This window comes from Bufo gargarizans, chromosome 4, assembly GCF_014858855.1.
Source record: "Bufo gargarizans isolate SCDJY-AF-19 chromosome 4, ASM1485885v1, whole genome shotgun sequence".
In the NCBI taxonomy this organism is placed as follows: Eukaryota; Metazoa; Chordata; class Amphibia; order Anura; family Bufonidae; genus Bufo; species Bufo gargarizans.
The window spans coordinates 364,518,811-364,540,585 of NC_058083.1; the positions used below are offsets into that span (position 1 = coordinate 364,518,811).

General features: G+C 44.6%; 1 protein-coding gene across 1 annotated transcript in view; it reads right to left on the minus strand.

The window, feature by feature from the left end:
- Window positions 1-21,775, minus strand: part of TRIM67 (tripartite motif containing 67) — a 173,537-nt gene that overhangs the window by 64,936 nt on the left and 86,826 nt on the right. The window contains exons 5-6 of the mRNA XM_044291206.1: window positions 21,586-21,739; window positions 3,454-3,599 (exon numbers count right to left, since the gene is read on the minus strand). Of these exons, the coding sequence (XP_044147141.1) occupies window positions 3,454-3,599; window positions 21,586-21,739 (300 nt within the window). The remainder of the gene's footprint in view (window positions 1-3,453; window positions 3,600-21,585; window positions 21,740-21,775) is intronic.

Genomic DNA, 21,775 nt, shown 5'->3' on the forward strand with positions numbered 1-21,775 from the left:
AGTGAGTAGTGTTGGGGGGAAAATCAGGTACTCGGCGGTGTGGCAGTTTTTTTGTGAAGCGCCGGAGGAGGGCAACATGCGTAAAATATGTGGGCAGAAGGTGAAGCGTGGGCAGGGTGCCAGTGTTGGTACCACGGCCCTGCGTCAGCACATGCAGTGTCACCATAAAGTGGCCTGGGAGAACCGTGGCTCCGATGTGGTGGTCCAGCCTGCCGCAGCTACTGCTACATCACCCAGTGGCACGCACCCAGTTTCAGCCAGTCAAGGCTCCACCACCTCAGCTGAAGGGAGCTGTCTGTCAATCCCATCTTCTGCTGGTCCAGATGCTCCTGCTCCTACTCCTCATCAGTCATTCCAACAGCAGTCGATCACCAAAGCGATTGCGAAGAGACAACAGTATGTGTTCACGCATCCAAGGGGCCAGAAGCTGTATGTACTCCTGTCAAAGTTGCTGGTGCTTCAGTCTCTCCCTTTCCAAGTGGTGGACTCTTGCACCTTTCAGAGAACTGATGGCTTGCGCCGAGCCGAGGTGGAGAGTCCCAAGCCATAATTTCTTTGAGAAAAAGGCAGTACCAGCCCTGCACACACATGTAGAACAGAAGGTGGGCCAGTCCTTGAGCCTGTCGGTGTCTGCCAAAGTCAATACAAGGACAATACATGTCTTTTACGGCCCACTGGGTGAATGTGGTTCCTCGCTACCGGTCCAGAATGGGGGCCTTTTTTACACCCACCGAGAGGGAGGACAAACTGAACTACTACAGAGACATCCTATGTAGTCAGTTGGCCGCTGCCTATCTGCGCCATCGTCCATACTCTCGCAGGTTTGACTGGGGGGGCCCTCTGTGCTCATGTTTCACTACCATGGCTGCTGGGGAGGTGGAGTGCCAGGAGCAGTACCAACTCCATCAGCAGCATCCTGAGTCTACAGTCGCTGATGAGTAGCTTTCTTCACCCGCATAGTGAAGAAACTACTCACCAGCAGCAGCAAGTAGACCTGGAGCAGGACCTGAACCAGCAGGTGGTGGCATACTTGGACACCACACTGCCATCACACATTGAAGATCTGCTGGACTACTGGGTAGCCAAACTGGATTTGTGGCAGCAACTAGCAGAGTTTGCCCTGGAAAAGCTGTCCTGCCCGGCCAGAAGTGTGGCATCAGAGCGGGTGTTTAGTGTGGCAGAGGCCATAGTTACCCCAAGGAGAACTCGCCTGTCTACCCAAAATGGGCAGAGACTGACCTTTGTCAAGATGAACCAGGCGTGGATCAGCCACGATTTCCAACCACCAATTGCTGATGCATCAGACTAGATCATCCATGGTGCCACACCAACACTTTGATACAAGAGACTGTTTTTTTCTTATTACCTGCCTCAGCTACTACTTTGATGCTGCAACCCGCCTGATGCCACACATCTGATGCTAAGTGCTCCTTCTTTCACCCACCTTTGTCAGCGGGTACTGGTATTGCCACCCACTGCCCCACTCTGTTATCGGGTCACTTTGTGGTCTCCCGATGCAGCTGCTGCTGCCATCTCCAGACTATGTCACCTTGCCACTCTGTGTTATCCTCCTGATGCTGCTGCTGCAACTGCCATCTCCACATTATGTCACCTTGCCACTCTGTGTTATCCTCCTGATGCTGCTGCAACTGCCATCTCCACATTATGTCACCTTGCCACTCTGTGGTGTCCTTATCTGCTGCCATCTCCACACTATGTCACCTAGCCACTCTGTGGTCTCCTCATTGTGCTTCCACCTCACCACTATGTCATAGGTCCACTCTGTGGACTCATGCTGTTCCCACCTTCCCCACTTCATGACTGGTCCACTATTTTGGCTTTTGGCCTGGCTGACATCATCATTTATTTGACCTTTCTTCTGATCTGTCACAACAGATCCTGTCTGTGTAGCAGCTGTAAGGCCTGTATGGTCCCATCAGAATTGGCATATGATTTGGTAGCCAAAAGCAGGAGTGGGTACAAAATATAGAAGACAAGCAAATATTCCACTTACGTGTCATCTCTGTTTTACATCCACTCCTGTTTTATTTATTGCTTTAGCAATACTGATGGATTATTGAGCAAATGCTGACCGAGTGAAGGCGTATGTTCCACAGATAGGATCCGTTTTTTGTGGGTTATTGTTCTGACGGATCAGAAGAAGGGCAAATTAATCAGTGAAGGTTCTGTTGACATCGATGTGGATTCAGCTGGCCACGGTGTAAAAGGAGTGCGCTTCTTCTGGCACTAACATCAGCCTGTAAGGTTCAGTACATACTTGAATTATTTGGTCAGTTTTGGCCCCATGACTGCCCAAATAAGTGAAGTGTGCAGTGATTCTAAGAGCAACACCTGTCATCTGCATGTCATACGGACTCACAGTATTATTTCACTACCAAAGCTGACTCCATATGCGTGTTACTACAAGGCACAGTGTTCTACATCACTATAAAGACTCATTGCAGCCAGGAAATAGACTTTTTTTTACATAATTCGTCGCAAATTTATTCGGAACGAACCAAATTTTTTCCCGAAAAATTAGGCGAACCAGCGAATCTAATTTTTAAAAAATTTGCTCATTTCTAGTTGTAATTATTAGGTTGTCTTCATAATTGAGAATGGGCTATGTGGCGCACCATTTAAAGAAACAGTTGTAGGAAATGTTCTTTTAACCACAGTATTGTGTTATTTTGATACAGTGTTTTCTAATACACAGGAAATAACATAAAATAAATGCATAAAATATATAATTTTGCTGAAATTTAAGGAAATATATTGCATTCCGTAAGGGCGACATTACTTCAAATTTGAACTTTAAAAAAAATATATCATAGATCATTCTAGCATCTACGATAAAATACAGCATTGAGCAAACCACCCAGGAAGCAGTACATGTAAATATCACCTTAAAAGACTCGAGAAGAGCAAGTATTCATACTGCACATTTGAGCAATCTGCCTCCCTGATTGACAGGGTCAAACAGTGGCAAAGTAGCAAGGGAGGGGCTGACCACAGAAAGGAGCAGAGCTTGGATGCAACAAGAGCAATGGTGACACCCTCATTGCACCAAAGGCCTACTTTGCATATTAGGTAAAAGTATCATAACTCGGGAGCACAGCCTCAGATCAACAAAAGAAAAACAACTTTTCAAATCAGGTGAACCACAGCTATGTGTCTATGCAAACAGTTGGATCGGGAGGTCTCTTGTGACAAATTCCTTTTAAGGAGATTTACCAAGCTAAATACGCATGAATTCTGGCTGGAAAAAAAAGACCTTTTGTGGAGGCATAGCCTAGTGGGAAAAGGTGTGATTTTTTGGTGTATAGATTACGATGGACCAATGCATGCTAACTACTATTATGCAATGCTAACTACTTATGCAAATTGTGCTACATATTAAACACAATATACATAGTATTATGTACAATAGCCACAAAATATTTCCTTCCTTACCCTAAATGGACCACCATCTCCATCGTCTAGTTCCAGTATGTATCCTTCCACAGGATTGTGGGCAAAAGGTGGCATTCTCCAAGCCAGAGTAACGCTATTATTTCGCGTGCAGCATTTCTCTAGCTGCAGCAGTGGTACAGGGGGCACTGTAAGAGGAACTGATTACAGATTAGTGCAACTCTGCCCTTCCTCCTACAACAGTTGTCTGATGATATATTAGCTTGGCTAGCATGGAGAGAGATAAGAATGTCATTGATGGACTTTTCTGCAGAACAGGACTGTGTAACTTGTGATCATTGTACATATTCAGTATAAAATTATTTCATTGTATACACACATACAGTAGTTTTCATTACAACCTGGTATTTCTGTCATCTGTATCAGTGCAGAAGTATTCATGTTCTCGGTTCTACTATATGGATGTACTGTACATAATATACTGTACTATGGAACTGGATTATCTGCACAGCAACATGGTGGGATTGTTATACAGCACGGGGTCATATATATATATATATATTGGCATACTTCCGGGGGTACTTTTTTTATAACACTGACTGACATTCAGGTTTCTTTTCAGTAGAATTTAGTGACATGATGGGTCTTGGCATCCAGCTAAGGCCTCATGCCCACGGCCGTATCTGTTTTGCGGTCTTCATATTGCGGATCTGCAGAACATAGATACCAGCAGTGGGCATCCAGCATACTACCCTTCTGCATGACCTATGTTAGAAACGCCTATTCTTGTCCGTAAAATGGGCAAGAATAGGATATGTTTTATTTCTTTTTTTGTAGGGCCAGGTAATGGACCTATGGATGCGGATAGCACACAGTATGCTGTCCGCATCTTTTGTGGCCCCATTGAAATCAAAGTGTCTGCATCCAACCCATAAAAAAGGCAGATCAGATGCAGACCGATAATTTGGTTGTAGTGATTGTGTCCAGAAATGGACATTCGAGTGAAGAATTAAGAATTAAATACGATCCTGGGGATTCTGATTATCTACATGCCATTGACTGATGGACAACAGTTAAAGGAGTATTTAATTTCATTAAAAAAAAAATTATATCAGGGCGTGGCCTGTGAGCGCATGGAGTAAGACGCACCGTTCACTGCTCCTGCTAGTATCCTGCTCTATTATATTGGTAGCACGCTTCGATTGCTTGAGAAACCTTACCTGGTGAGAGGAAAGTGTCCGGTGGCTTCTGTGTCACGATCGGGAGCCTGAAAATGCCGAGAAAATCAAGTAAAGTCGCTAAGCATGACCGCCGACGGCGGAGAGGTGACGGCGCTGCAGGAGATGGTGAGCCAGAGCGCGGCAGCTAAACTTAGCAAGTTTGCCCGGCTAGACAGCGGAGTGGGTGACTGGGCTAACGACAAGGGGACAGACATACTTACCTCCTCGGATCAGGAGGACGGTTCCATGGATGGCGACGGCCCGGACACGGCTGATCAGCCTTTGCCTACTCCTGCAGGCCCTGCATATGTCACAGAGGGCCTACGGGCCAAATCTGCAAAGGAGCCCACTCTGAAGGACATAATGGGTGCTGTAGCAAGTTGCAATAGCACCCTTAACCACCTCAGCCCCCCTAGCTTAAACACCCTTAATGACCAGGCCACTTTCTACAATTCTGCACTACACTAATTTCACCGTTTATTGCTCGGTCATGCAACTTACCACCCAAATTAATTTTACCTTCTTTTCTTCTTACTAATAGAGCTTTCATTTGGTGGTATTTCATTGCTGCTGACATTTTTACTTTTTTTGTTATTAATCGAAATTTACCAAAATTTTTGCAAAAAAATGAAATTTTTCACTTTCAGTTGTAAAACTTTTTGAAAAAAACAACAACTATATATACATTTTTCTCTAAATGTATTGTTCTACATGTCTTTGATAAAAAAAAAAATATTTGGGTAAAAAAAAATGGTTTGGTTAAAAGTTATAGCGTTTACAAACTATGGTACAAAAATTTGAATTTCCGCTTTTTTGAAGCAGCTCTGACTTTCTGAGCACCTGTCATGTTTCCTGAAGTTCTACAATGCCCAGACAGCAGAAACCCCCCACAAATGACCCCATTTCGGAAAGTAGACACCCTAAGGTATTCGCTGATGGGCATAGTGAGTTCGTAGAACTTTTTATTTTTTGTCACAAGTTAGCGGAAAATTATGATTTTATTATTATTATTTTTTTCCTTACAAAGTCTCATATTCCACTAACTTGTGACAAAAAATAAAAAATTCCATGAACTCACTATGCCCATCACAGAATACCTTGGGGTGTCTTCTTTCCAAAATGGGATCACTTGTGGGGTAGTTATACTGCCCTGACATTTTAGGGGCCCTAATGTGTGAGAAGTAGTTAGAAATCAAAATGTGTAAAAAATGCCCTGTGAAATCCAAAAGGTGCCCTTTGGAATGTGGGCCCCTTTGCCCACCTAGGCTGCAAAACAGTGTCACACATGTGGTATCGCCATACTCAGGAGAAGTTGGGCAATGTGACCCTAAAATACCAGGGCAGTATAACTACCCCACAAGTGACCCCATTTTGGAAAGAAGACACCCAAAGGTATTCCATGAGGGGCATGGCGAGTTCCTAGAATTTTTTATTTTTTGTCACAAGTTAGTGGAATATAAGACTTTGTAAGAAAAACAAAACAAAACATTTTCCGCTAACTTGTGACAAAAAATAAAAAAATCTAGGAACTCGCCATGCCCATGCGGGGTGAGAGAAATATCCCGGCAAAAGACTACTTTTTCCATTTTTTTTATACAAAGTTGGCATTTGACCAAGATATTTATCTCACCCAGCATGGGTATATGTAAAAAGACACCCCAAAACACATTGCCCTACTTCTCCTGAGTACGGCGATACCACATGTGTGACACTTTTTTCCAGCCTACATGCGCAGAGGGGCCCAAATACCTTTTAGGAGGGCATTTTTAGACATTTGGATTCCAGACTTCTTCTCACGCTTTAGGGCCCCTAAAATGCCAGGGCAGTATAAATACCACACATGTGACCCCATTTTGGAAAGAAGACACCCCAAGGTATTAAATGAGGGGCATGGCGAGTTCATAGAAGATTTTTTTTGGGGGGCACAAGTTAGCGGAAATTGATTTTCTTTTGTTTTTTCTCACTTTCCGCTAACTTGGGACAAAAAGTAAAAACTTTCATGGACTCAATATTCCCCTCAGCGAATACCTTGGGGTGTCTTCTTTCCGAAATGGGGTCACATGTGGGGTATTTATACTGCCCTGGCATTTTAGGGGCCCTAAAGCGCTAAAGCGTGAGAAGAAGTCTGGAATATAAATGTCTAAAAAAATTTATGCATTTGGATTCCATGAGGGGTATGGTGAGTTCATATGAGATTTTATTTTTTGACACAAGTTAGTGGAATATGAGACTTTGTAAATTTCCGCTAACTTGTGCCAAAAAAAATGTCTAAATGGAGCCTTACAGGGGGGTGATCAATGACAGGGGGGTGATCAGGGAGTCTATATGGGGTGATCACCCCCCTGTCATTGATCACCCCCCTGTAAGGCTCCATTCAGACGTCCGTATGTGTTTTGCGGATGGATCCGTGGATCCGTAAAACACATACGGACGTCTGAATGGAGCCTTACAGGGGGGTGATCAATCACAGGGGGGTGATCAATCACAGGGGGGTGATCAGGGAGTCTATAAGGGGTGATCAGGGGGGTGATAAGGGGTTAATAAGTGACAGGGGGTGGGGGGTGTAGTGTAGTGGTGCTTGGTGCAACTTTACAGATCTGCCTGTGTCTTTTGGTGGTCGTTCAAAGTAAATGGGACCACCAGAGGACCAGGTAGCAGGTATATTAGACGCTGTTATCAAAATGTCTAATATACCTGATAGAGGTTAAAAAAAATCACATCTACAGCCTGCCAGCGAACGATCGCCGCTGGCAGGCTGTAGATCCACTCTCTTACCTGCAGTTCCTGTGAACGTGCGCGCCTGTGTGCGCGTGTTCACAGGAAGTCTTGCGTCTCGTGAGATGACGCATGGATGCGTCACTCTGCCTGGGACAGCCGCCTCCGGACCGCGATCCTGTGTTAGGCGGTCCGGAGGCGGTTAAAGTGCTCACGATACAAGTCGGCAGTTTGCTGTCTGATGTGTCATGATTTACACAAGATTTCTGAGCGCACCTCTGAATTGGAAAACAGGGTGTCCTCATTGGAAGATGTAGTCCAGCCTTTACAAATGGTGTCTAAGACGACTATGAAGGACATTGCTGCCCTCAATGCTAAAACAGATGACTTAGAGAACAGTTCACGGAGGAACAACCTGCGAATTGTAGGAATGCCAGAGAAGACAGAGGGGGCCAATGCCACTGAATTTGTGGAGAAATGGTTGTACCAGTTATTTCATGAGAAAGGCCTATCTTCCCTGTATGTGGTGGAGCGGGCGCACAGAGTGCCCATGCGGCCGCTCCTGCCAGGCAGACCTCCTCGCCCTATCCTGGCGAAGATTTAGCATTTTAAGGATTGGGACACTACAGTCCAGGGACAATGATGAGATAGTCCTGAACGGGGTCAAAGTGTCCATCTTTCCAGATTATTCGAATGAGGTGCAGCGGAGGAGAAGCCGATTTATTGATGTCAAGAAAAGGCTTACAAGTTCCGTACGCCATGCTGTTCCCTGCTAAATTGTGTGTAGTGGCATTGGGATCCACCAGATTTTTTGAGGATCCAGATGAAGCGGCACAGTGGCTGGACGTCCACGAACGGCAACTGAGAAGTTGGGGCCTGGACACTTGAAGGAGGCAGATATGCATTTTGGATTTACTTTACATATGTGTTTGCACTTTAATGTCACTTTAATGTTACACCAGTTAAGAAGTGTATTATGTATTGCTACCGCATGGTAGATTCGGAGGTGGGAGTAGGTGGTTGGGGGATTGTAATGTGTTTCCCAGTTGTGGAGAGGATTCTCTACCTGAGGGGGTGTGTTGGAATCAGTAATGATTATTGTTCACTAGTGGGCAAGTTGCTTATAGATTGCCCTGTTTTAGGGTTTGAGGTTGGAGAGGGGGGGACTGATGTTCTCATTTACAGTAACCTGATCAATGGGGAGGGGGTGGAGGGGGTGGTAGGGAGACAGTTAGGGGATGGGATAAGGGCATGAACTCTGAGTGGATGTAGATTGAGTGGGGTGTGAGATCCAGCTATGTCACAATATTTTACCATGAAGCAGGTGATTAAAGTTTTGAGCTGGAATGTGAGGGGTATGGCAGATGCACGGAAAAGACAGTGTATTTTTCATTACTTGGGGCGTTTTCAGCCAGTCATATGTTGACTCCAGGAAACGCATTTGACCAGTGATAATGTACAGTGGCTGAACAAAAACTGGGTGGAACATGTGGTACATGCAATCCATTCCTCTCATTCCAGGGGTGTAAGTGTGATTGTGCATAAAAGTATTAGATATGAACATGTGCAGCAGTGTGTGGATGCTGAGGGCAGGTACGTATGTGTTGTGTGTAAGATTGATGGGATCCAGGTGGTGTTTGTATCAGTGTATGTGCCTCCACCGTTTGCTTCTCCTTTGATACGGGATATTATGACCTTTGTGGCGGACTTCCCTGGGTTACCATGGCTACTAGTAGGGGACTTTAATTGCACGCCGAATGACTCCTTAGATAGATGTCGGGTGGAAGGGTCAGGTGGATCACCGGGGAGTGTTGCTCTGAGGAATATTATGAATGAAACCAGCGTTTTTGACGTATGGAGATTGCGTAACCCTGATAGGCGTGAATATTCGTTCAGATCTTCTACGCATCATTCACTATCGCGCATAGACCTGGCTCTGGTTAATTATGTTATGCTAGGGATTAGGGATGTTATTTATCACCCTCGGTCGTTGTCTGACCATTCTTTGGTGTAGATTGATGTTTGCCTGGGGGCACTCAGACAGGGACCGAGGTTGTGGAAATGTAACTCGCATTGGCTAAATGTACTGGATGACCTATCTGGGGTTTCTATGGCGGTCAGGGAATACTTTGCTATTAATGGAGGGACGGCTTCAATACACGGAGTCTGGGATGCCATGAAAGCGTTCTTAAGGGGAGTACTGATAAAATAAATTAGTAAGCCTAAATCTAAGTCGAGAGAGGCTGATGTTAAAGCACATGTACAAATGGCCGAGGCCGAACGGGTGTTTGGTAGATCCCCTACCCTGGCTAATAGTGAGGCATTGGCGGTAGCTGAGAAACAGTTGAGGTGTCATTTAATGCAGGCCGCAGAGCAGAAACGTAGTTTTTACCGCCAAAGATCTTTTGAGGAGGGGGAGAAGGTAGGTCACCTGCTGTCAGTCGTTTCTCAGGCCCATGTATTCAGGAATTGAGGGATGGAACTGGGAATAGTAGTCAGGACACAAAAGGAATATTAGACATTCTAAAAGGTTTTAATGTGTCTCTATACGATTCCACTGTCTCTAGCTCTGAGGAGGTTTTGACCGCTTTCTTGGCAGAGGCACAATTATCGGAGTTGTCAGACGAGGATAGGGAGAGATTAGAAGAGCCAATCTCACTTGAAGAGCTGGAGGCCACACTTGGGGATATGGCGAATGGTAAGGCTCCGGGGGCAGATGGCCTACCAATGGAGGTATATAAGAAATTACAGGGGGTTCTCCTCCCCAAGTTGCTCAAGGTTCTTGAACATTCTCTAGAGGCGGGTTCGCTACCACATTCTATGCAGGAAGCTATCATTGTAGTTATTCCTAAGCCTGGGAAGGATCCCAAATTCCCTGATTCTTATAGGCCTATTTCACTTTTAACAGCGAATGTAAAGCTTCTAGCAAAGGTGTTGGCGAACAGGTTGTCCAGAGTAATCCTGACCATTGTGCACCCGGATCAGACGGGCTTTATGCCTGGGAAATCGACTGCTATAAATATCCTCCGATTATAGATTATATGCTAGTTTGAACATTCCGGCAGATAATTGTGGGGACAGGGCCTTACTTGCTCTTGACGCCGCCAAGGCGTTTGATAGTGTTGAGTGGAACTACCTTTGGGAGATCTTGAGGGCCATAGGCTTTGATGCGCGGTTCATTCAGTGGGTAAGGGTGCTGTACTCGAGTCCCAGGGCGAGAATTAGAGCTAATGGGGGGCTGTCGGATAGCTTTGCTTTGGCCAGAGGCACCAGACAGAGGTGCCCACTGTCACCCTTGTTGTTTGCTCTAGCAATTGAGCCACTTGCGGCCCTTATTCGCCTGTCACCTCATATTGCATGGTTTAGGTACGGTGCGGTGCAAAATAAAGTGGCTATGTACGCCGATGACACTTGTTATTCTTGGGCGATACTGGGACATCTCTGGATGCGGCCATGGCTCTAATAGATAGATTTGGGAGCTTCTCTGGGCTTCAGATAAATTGGCAGAAGTCTGCTTTGATACCTGTAGATGGGCAGGCCCTGTCAGGTGGGTGAGTCAATAGTACGGTACCCTGGGTAATTAAATTTAAATATCTAGGGTTGTATATAACACCTAGACTGTTGGATTTTGAAGAATTTAATTTGACCCCGTTGCTAGCTACTTTTAGGCTAAAGGACATGGTGTAGGCTCTTTTTATCGGTAGTGGGTAGAGTGAACCTTTTAAAGATGGTAATGATGCCCCAGCTGCTTTATGTATTGAATAATGCCCACGTGTGGATTCCTGTGTATAGGTTAAGAAAATACATTCTATGTTCAGAGATCTTATTTGGAAGTACGGTCAAGCTAGGATTAAGCTGCAATACCCTAAGACAGAAGAAGGTTTGGCTGTTCCTAATGCCTGGATCTATTTCTTGGCCTCACAGTGTCAGCACTTTAAGGGCTGGATTGATTTCCAGTCGCCGGATGTGACGGGAAGGATACTGCAGCCCTGGTTGGGCAATCGTGACCTTATGTGTATACTGGAGGGAGCGGTAATGCATGTGGGGAGAGAGAAGGTCTTGCTTATTGAACTTATGAAGAAAGTTTGGGCGAAGGTGAAACAGCTTAGAGGTGTGGATGGAGTCTGTGAGCTTTCCCCAATATGGAACAACAACCTGTTGCCAGAATTCTCGTCTCTGTCAGGGCTCCGGAACTGGGAATCTCATAAAGTAATGAGGATAGGTCAACTGATGGAGAGTAATGTGTTCAAATCATTTCAGAGTTTGCAGCAGGAATTTAATATCCCCAAGGTTTGGTTCTATCAATATCTTCAATTGAGGCATGTCTTTGTGGTCACGACGAGGAAAGGTTGTATTATAGCTAAAATGGATGTGGTTCATAAACATGTTCTCCCGATAGGGGGGAAGAGAGGATTGATATCGCAGGTATATACTCTATTACAGGACAAATTTCTGGAAGGTTTCCTGCTTACAAGGATGAAGAAATGGGAGGGTGATCTGTGAGACATTTCTAAAGATCAGTGGGAAGATATACTGGAGGTAGTTCCTAGAGTGTCCCTAAGTGAACAGGGCAAATTATCACAATTATTCAGCATCCACAGAGTATATAAAACTCTTGTATTTTTACGGAAAGTTGGTGTTAGAACTGATGACAAATGTCCGAAGTGTATGGAGGAAGGAGTGGACCTGTTGCATATGCTTTGGTCTTGTCCTGTGATAGGTAGTTACTGGGATGGAGTGCTGACTTTAATTAATCGCAACTTGGAGCTGAGGTTGCAAAAGGACCCTAAGGTATGTGTGTTGGGTTATATGGCGGATATTGGAGGGAGCGAGCTGGTAAAGGTGGCAGTGGGGAGGTTGCTGTATGTGGCTAGGAAGTTGGTGGCGCAGCGGTGGATCCAGGGGAGTCCGCCAACATTGGATGAGTTTGTGTGGAGGGTGCATGACATGTTGAGGATGGAAATGGGTGTGTTTGCAAGGAGAGGATGTCCTCAGAAGTTTGAGAAATTGTGGAATGAATGGTTGTCTTATACTCATGTCGTAATATAGGATATTTTGGAGGTATTCGCGCTCTGGATTATAGGGGGGAGGGGTGTGGGCGGCATGGGGGGGGGGGTGTATGCTATGTTCTGGGCATGTAATGTGCAATAGCTGCTTTTGTTTGCGTACATTGTATACAGCTGTATGATGACTATATCCTGTTATTGTCATATGCTGCTGCGGTATTCTGACTCTCTGCATTTGTGAATGAGGAGACAATATACTGTCAGAAAGTTGTATGATTTCCTATTATATAAACAATTTTTTTTTTTATCAAATCATTTTTATTGATCAAATAAAGTTACTTATTTTATAATATACATGCATTTAAATTTCTGCATACATACCTTTTCTATATCAGGCAGTTGACCGCTATATGCAGAAGAATGGTATAGTCCAGGCATGCTCAACCTGTGGCCCTCCAGCTGTTGCAAAACTACAACTCCCAGCATGCCTGAACAGCCTACAGCAGGGCATTGTGGGAGTTGTAGTTTTACAACAACTGGAGAGCCGCAGGTTGAGCATGCCTGGTATAGTCCATGTATCAGCCCTATGTAATTTATCTATGGTCTAACTGAAACATCATCAGGCGTGTGACAGTGTTGACACCCTGACATTCAGTAAGCTGTGTTACATGACATACATGTGCTGGGTCAGCACACAGGACACACTCATGCAGACATCCCAACCTGCAAAAACTCATTTCAGGGAGGTGCACTTCTCATTTCCGGGAGGTTTTCTTATTTTTTTTCTTTCACAAACTTTTTATTACATTTTCCAAACATATGCAGTATCTGCACACTTTACTCTATCGTGTGGAGGACTGGGCTCATTACCCTGCCCCAAATTATCATATTTATGTTTATGATTAAAGGGATTCTGTCGCCACCTATAAACCCTGTGAGCTAAACATATGCTCATGTCCAGGGTAGCATTCTGATTTCTAAGGTGGCCTTATAAAAGCTCTTTGTCGCTTTATTCTGCGGAAAACCAGGTTTTACTAACCTGTCAATCATTGAATTAATGTGCCCAAGCAGGGGAGGTCTGTGGATGCATGGTGCCCGGCCGCACACATCGCCGTTTGTGCCCAGCGCCGCCTTCTACTCCTCAGTGCCGCCTCTCCCTCCCTCCCCCTCCTCCCGCTTCGAGATCCTGCGCGTGCGCACAGGCTCAGCGTGAGGCACCGTTGCGGACTGCTGGCATCGGCTTCTTCTTGCACTGTGCACACGCGCCGAGAAGATGACACTGCTACAGGTTGCCGGAAAGGTTTACTGCGAGTATATATATTGTTTCACATGCGGGCGTCAGGGAGCCGCTATCTAATAGCGGGAGACTTCCTGAATGTCCGGGAGACTTGAGATCCCTGCTCATGTACCTGTAGGGACTTGTAAAATGGCTGCCTACCTCTAAGTGATGTGGCCATGTTGTTAATAAAGGTTAGTTCTATAGCACTGCTACAGATGAATTTTACAGGACTAAAATGGACTGTACCATTTTTTTTCTGACAGGTGATGTTGGGGGGCATAAGGAAGAATTATGTTGACTTTCAACATCCGATCCTGTTCTCGGAGATAAATGTCCATCAGTGGCTTTTTTCTCTCTCCCCACTGAAAACATATACAGTCATGTTCATAAATATTGGGACATCGACACAATTCTAACATTTTTGACTCTATACACCACCACAATTTGAAGTGAAGCAAACAAGATGTGCTTTAACTACATACTGTCAGCTTTAATTTGAGGGTATTTCCATCCAAATCAGGTGAACGGTGTAGGAATTACAACAGTTTGCATATGTGCCTCCCACTTGTTAAGAGAGCAAAAGTAATGGGACAGAATAATAATCATAATCAAACTTTCAAGAGGGTCCATTCACACGTCCGTTGTTTCTTTCCTGATCTGTTCCGTTTTTTCAGGAACAGATCTGGACCAGATCTGGACCCATACATTTTCAATGGGTCCTGAAAAAAATCTGACATTGTGCTGTCCGTTTTTTTTCAGGACCCATTGAAAATAAATGGGTCCAGATCTGGTCCAGATCTGTTCCTGAAAAAACGGAACAGATCAGGAAAGAAAAAACGGACGAAAATACTTGGTTGCAAATCCTTTGCAGTCAATTACAACCTGAAGTCTGGAACGCATAGACATCACCAGACGCTGGGTTTCATCCCTGGTGATGCTCTGCCAGGCCTCTACTGCAACTGTCTTCAGTTCCTGCTTGTTCTTGGGGAATTTTCCCTTCAGTTTTGTCTTCAGCAAGTGAAATGCATGCTCAATCGGATTCAGGTTAGGTTATTGACTTGGCCATTGCATAACATTCCACTTCTTTCCCATAAAAAACTCTCTGGTTGCTTTTGCAGTATGCTTTGGGTCATTGGTCCATCTGCACTGTGAAGCACCGCCCAATAAGTTCTGAAGCATTTGGCTGAATATGAGCAGATAATATTGCTCGAAACACTTTAGAATTCCTCCTGCTGCTTTTTTCAGCAGTCACATCATCAATAAATACAAGAGAACCAGTTCCATTGGCAGCCATACATGCCCACGCCATGACACTACCACCACCATGCTTCACTGATGAGGTGGTATGCTTAGGATCATGAGCAGTTCCTTTCCTTCTCCATACTCTTCTCTTCCCATCACTCTGGTATAAGTTGATCTTGGTCTCATCTGTTCATAGGATGTTGTTCCAGAACTGTGAAGGCTTTTTAGATCTCGTTTGGCAAACTCTAATCTGGCCTTCCTGTTTTCGAGGCTCACCAATGGTTTACATCTTGTGGTGAACCCTCTGTATTGACTCTGTTGAAGTCTTTTCTTGATTTTATTTCAAGACACGGAGGGTCCTATTGCTTAACCCTTTCTTTACTGTCCACCAATAGCAGCAAAGAAAAAACTTGACATAAAGGAACAAACCATGGCAACAAGCCCCTCTCCATATGTGCCATTATAATAGACCCCACATCCATAAGTCCTCCCTCTTTCTTTGCTGCTGCCACCAAGATAAGTACGCTCAATAACAGTTATTTTCCTTGTTTGTACCTATCTCACTGGTTGCTTATGGTTATTAGGTTTTCTTCCCTCAGGGTCGCCTATAGATTTTTATTTATATATATATATATATATATATATATATATATATATATATCGAGAAAGGCTCATGTAGAGCCGAAACGTTGCTTTTTTGCTGCCACCACATGGGTGATTAAAGACACTTGCTTTACTGAAGAAACCGTCTGGAGTGCTGTCCGATTTTTTTCACTATAGATATATATATATATATAGTACAGACCAAAAGTTTGGACACACCTTCTCATTCAAAGAGTTTTCTTTATTTTCATGACTATGAAAATTGTAGATTCACACTGAAGGCATCAAAACTATGAATTAACACATGTGGAATTATATACATAACAAAAAAGTGTGAAACAACTGAAAATATGTCATATTTTAGGTTCTTCGATGTAGCCACCTTTTGCTTTGATTACTGCTTTGCACACTCTTGGCATTCTCTTGATGAGCTTCAAGAGGTAGTCACCTGAAATGGTTTTCACTTCACAGGTGTGCCCTGTCAGGTTTAATAAGTGGGCTTTCTTGCCTTATAAATGGGGTTGGGACCATCAGTTGCGTTGTGGAGAAGTCAGGTGGATACACAGCTGATAGTCCTACTGAATAGACTGTTAGAGTTTGTATTATGGCAAGAAAACAGCAGCTAAGTAAAGAAAAGCGAGTGGCCATCATTACTTTACGAAATGAAGGTCAGTCAGTCCGAAAAAGTGGGAAAACTTTGAAAGTGTCCCCAAGTGCAGTCACAAAAACCATCAAGCGCTACAAAGAAACTGGCTGACATGTGGACCTCCCCAGGAAAGGAAGACCAAGAGTCACCTCTGCTGTGGAGGATAAGTTCATCCGAGTCACCAGCCTCAGAAATCGCAGGTTAACAGCAGCTCAGATTAGAGAACAGGTCAATGCCACACAGAGTTCTAGCAGCAGACACATCTCTAGAACAACTGTTAAGAGGAGACTGTGTGAATCAGGCCTTCATGGTAGAATATCTGCTAGGAAACCACTGCTAAGGACAGGCAACAAGCAGAAGAGACTTGTTTGGGCTAAAGAACACAAGGAATGGACATTAGACCAGTGGAAATCTGTGCTTTAGTCTGATGAGTCCAAATTTGAGATCTTTGGTTCCAACCACCGTGTCTTTGTGCGACGCAGAAAAGGTGAACGGATGGACTCCACATGCCTGGTTCAAACCGTGAAGCATGGAGGAGGAGGTGTGATGGTGTGAGGGTGCTTTACTGTTGGGGATTTATTCAAAATTGAAGGCATACTGAACCAGCATGGCTACCATAGCATCTTGCCGCTGCAAGATGCTATTCCATCCAGTTTGCGTTTAGTTGGACCATCATTTATTTTTCAACAGGACAATGAACTGAAACACACCACCAGGCTGTGTACACCGCAGTCACAGGATCTGAACCCAATCGAGATGGTTTGGGGTGAGCTGGACCGCAGAGTGAAGGCAAAAGGGCCAACAAGTGCTAAGCATCTCTGGGAACTCCTTCAAAACTGTTGGAAGACCATTTCAGGTGACTACCTCTTAAAGCTCATCAAGAGAATGCCAAGAGTGTGCAAAGCAGTAATTAAAGCAAAAGGTGGCTACTTTGAAGACCCTAGAATATGACATATTTCCAGTTGTTTCACACTTTTTTGTTATGTATATAATATAGTTTTGATGCCTTCAGTGTGAATCTACAATTTTCATAGTCATGAAAATAAAGAAAACTCTTTGAATAAGAAGGTGTGTCCAAACTTTTGGTCTGTACTGTATATGTATATATATATATATATATATATATTTTTTTTTTTATCCCTGTTGTCATCGCTCCCACACAAGTCTCTGCCCAGGGGCTGGTGTGTTTTTTTTCTTGCTTCTGGGGTCTTGGATCCGTTCCCCCCTTCCATTCCTTCCCCCCCCTTCCTCCTACTGTGTCCGCCATTGCGCTTACCTTCTCTTCTCTTGGCTCCGCCACCCCTCCTTCTCCTTTTCTTTGCGCGCTCCCCGACCACTCTGGTTTTGTTCCCCCCCCCCTTCTGACGCACACGTAGTCTTGCAAGACTTTCCGTGCTTCACTCTTTATCCCGGCGGGCAGTTGCGGATGTTGCTCCTGTAGTCTCGTGAGACTTCTGGCGATACGATCTATATTCCGGCCGGCAGTATCAGACGGCAGCGCTGGTTTTCAGGCCTCTGGTACAAATTATCGGCTCTTGGACCATTATTATTGTTCTATATACCCTTGCTGCAGGAGGGATCCATTGCTGCCCTCAATTAGTTCACATTAGAGGGATTCATTATGTCCAAGAATAGGGTGCCCCTTAGTCCCCCTTCCCTTGGGGACCTTACATCTGGAGAAGGCCCAGCTAATCCTGGCCCCTTTTCCCCCGCGGGAGTGGATAATCCCCGGGTGGATGACTCCCAGGTCCTTGCGCTCCAGCGCTCTATGACGGACACCATCATTGCGGCCATGGGGTCCATGTCCTCCACATTATCCAGGTCCATTTTGGCCCAGCCCTCTACTTCCAGACTTCAGGTTCCCCATGCCACCCTTGAAGCTGGATCTTCAGCTCCTGACCCGTCAGCCTCCAGAAACGATGTGAGCGGTGTGACTTTTGCCACCCATGATAGCGCGCCTATGTCGCGCAAAAGGGCCTGTATGCACCAGGCAGAAAGAGCGCGTCCGTGGAAATTTGCCAGAGCACAACCAGACACTGAGTCCTAGTTGGACTTTGGTTCAGATGAGGAGGCTCCGACTGACGCCTTTGGCGACGTGGAGGGGGATTTTGGGGATGTTCCAGTGGACCGACCCTTCTCAGTCCCTTCGGCCAGCAGCTCCCTAGCTGAGGCCACCACTGTCTCTGCCACCACCCTTATAGACCCGGACGGTGAACCCCTTTTTGACCCGGATGCCCTCCACCATCCCAAATCGGTGGAGTGGTTCCCGATGGACCACGTGGCCAAGTACTTAGAGGCCCGTGTGAGGTGCCCCTTTAGTAAGGAGGCCCGCAATAAGCTATGGGCGGAATGACAGAGATCCCTGGTACCTAACAAGGTCAGTGAGACTCCAGTGGTGGACCCTAAAATGGTAAAAATGTTACTCTTGTAAGAGAGTGTCCGATGTCCGGGCTCTGGACTATGATACCCGTTCGTTCACCCCAGAAGGAGTTACTTTTAATATTACACGCCGCACCAAGACGCACATTCGCGTGGGACATTATCCCGCTTTTCCTGCTACCCCAGCACTCTGTCCGGTTCTATGCCTCAGGGAATATGAGGCTCGTACGTTGGCATATCGCTCTCACGTGTCTCCCCAGCTTTTTCTCTCATTCTGTCAGCCCTTCTCCCCTGTCACCAGCACTACATTGGCTCGATGGGTTAAGTGGGTCATGTCCTTAGTGGGAGTGGACATGTCAATCTTCACGGCTCATTCCATCAGAGGAGCTGCGGCCACTTCTATGGCGGTAGCAGGTGCTAAACTGGAAGATGTCATGAAATTGGCTGATTGGTCCAGGGTTTCCACCTTCAGGGAATTCTACTTTTGACCTCCACTTCATGCTTTCTCGTCGGTTATGGGTCGGCTTTGAACTCGCAATAGGAGCCTCCGTGTCTTGAAATAAAATTGCATGATTTTCCTATTTTATGACGTAAAGTCATGATTTTATGAAAGACACAGAGGCGAGTATTGCCCCGCCCCTTTTACCCACCCAGACAATCTTTTTTGTGTCTATATGTGGTTCTTTGCCTTGATTAATTGCATTGATAATGATATGTTTATTTTCAGGGATGTTTTAGGTGTAATTCTGCAATGTTCTGTTTTCTTGATTTTGCAGGATAGAATCTTCAAGATCATTAGGAGCTTCGCAGTGTGGCTTCAGTGCTGAGTTCACCAGACAGCGGCAGTGTTTCCAGTTCCGCAGAGTTCAGTGGTTCGTGCTGCATCGGTTGAAAAGGATTGTTCCGGATTGTTTCTGTTATTGAGTTGGTGTCACCTTGCTAAGAAAGAAGAAGGACTTATGAATGTGGGGTCTATTATAATGGCACATATGGGGAGGGGCTTGTTGCCATGGTTTCTTCCTATATGTCATGTTTTTTCTTTGCTGCTATTGGTGGACAGTAAAGAAAGGGTTAAGCAATACTCGCCTCCGTGTCTTTCATAAAATCATGACTTTACATCATAAAATAGGAAAATCATGAAATTGACTTTGACACACATACACCTACCTCCTGGAGAGTGTTCTTGATCTGGCCAACTGTTGTGAAGGGTGTTTTCTTCATCATGGAAAAAATTCTTCAGTCATCCACCACAGTTGTTTTCTGTTATCTACCGGGTCTTTTGGTGTTGCTGAGCTCATTCTTTTTAAGAATGTTCCAAACACTCTTTGGATCTCATCTTGAGAGTTGACAGCAACAGATTCCAAATGCAAATAGCACACATGAAATTAACTCTGGACCTTTTATCTGCTCACTGTAATTGGGATAATGAGGGAATAACACACACCTGGCCATGGAACAGCTGAGAAGCCAATTGTCCCATTACTTTTGGTCCCTTAACAAGTGAGAGGCACATATGCAAACTGTTGTAATTCTTACACCGTTCACCTGATTTGGATGTAAATACCCTAAAATTAATGCTGACAGTCTGCAGTTAAAGCACATCTTTTTTTCTTTTTTTTTCTTTTTAAATCCACTGTGGTTGTGTATAGAGCCAAAAATGTTAGAATTGTGTAGATGGCCCAATATTTATGGACCTGACTGTACATGCTCAGCTGAGCCAAGTATGTGTGTGTATAGGGGATTCGAGCCAGCTCTAACAGCGGGTTGTGGATTTTGTTGCAGATTTCGATACACATTTGTCCCATATATCAACCTTTGTATTGCGAAGGGTGAAATCTGCACTGAATTCTGCATAAACAATTGAAATGCTGTAGATTTCAAAATCCGCACCACAGGTCAATTTCCATGTGTAGTATTTCTGCACCATGTGGATTTTCTGCATGAAAATCTGCCCTTAACCCCTTGAATACTGGAGATTTTTTCATTTTGGCGTTTTCATTTTTCTTCTCTGTCTTCCTAGAGCCATAAGTTTTTTATTTTTCCATTCTCATAGCCATATGAGTACTTGTTTTTTGAGGGACAAGTTGTACTTTGTAATTCCACCATTTAATATGGCAAACAATGTAGTGGGAAGCAGGAAATACATTTCAAATGGTGTGGCCAGGCAGATCACTCAGTCTCCTATCTGAATCTGCCATATGCACTTGTGTTGTTTGGAGTTAGTGTAGGTGCAGTGCGTCAGAATGGAGGAGGCTGAGTGATGTGCCGGGTCACATGACCTTTATGGACAGGACCTTTATGTGGACAGCACAGAAGGTTTGCATAACAAGGGGACATGGCTTATGAAATAGCACACAATTTAAACAAAAACTATAATGGTAAGTTGCATATAGTCATCTTATATACACATGGGTCTACAGGAGCCAGAAAGCGGCCAACCCCTTTAATATGCACCTTGTGCATATACCCTTATTGTTTCTAAGTAGCAGTAGATGTTTTCTACATTAACAGAGAGAAACAATCTAAATAACAGAAAACAAAAAAAAATATGAACAATATTTTAGATTTGCTGACTTTATAGATAATGTTAGTCAAAGGTGGAGCTCATAGTAACATCAGAAATTACTGTCATCAGGACAGAAATCCACTGTCACTGTCAGCAGGACAGAAATCCACTGTCACTGTCAGCAGGACAGAAATCCACTGTCACTGTCAGCAGGACAGAAATCCACTGTCACTGTCAGCAGGACAGAAATCCTGCCAGTTTTGCTTTGCCAGTCAAAAGTTAAGATTCCAGTCCTTCGGAAGAGAAAACCTTTCTGTTTTTTGAGGATAGTAACATTTGAAGTTAACAAGGAGAAAATATCAGTTCACACAAGATCTATATATAGTAAAATGTCAGTAAAGCTCCATTTAACACATCAGTCATTCAATATCTTCACTTCACCCAAACATCTCCTCAGTCATGCACCTGTGTTCGTTACATGAGAGAAGTTAGCGTCTCACCACAGGTTTCCACATTTTCATTTCACCTGTGTACAGTGAAAAGCACAAAACAGATAAGAACTGGGAGCTCACCCTTACATTTCATCTGAATAAAATCCAGCTGGTGAATAGCCTGCAGCAAGGGGTCGTTGTCCAGTGTGAGGTCAAATTCAGGAGAGACTTTTGGTTCCAGTGCTCCTTTCACCCACTGCTCCTGGGAGCTTTGAACTCGCTTTATCAAAGCATCTGAAATCTTTAGGAAAACAGCAGAAAAGCAGCAGAATAAGGC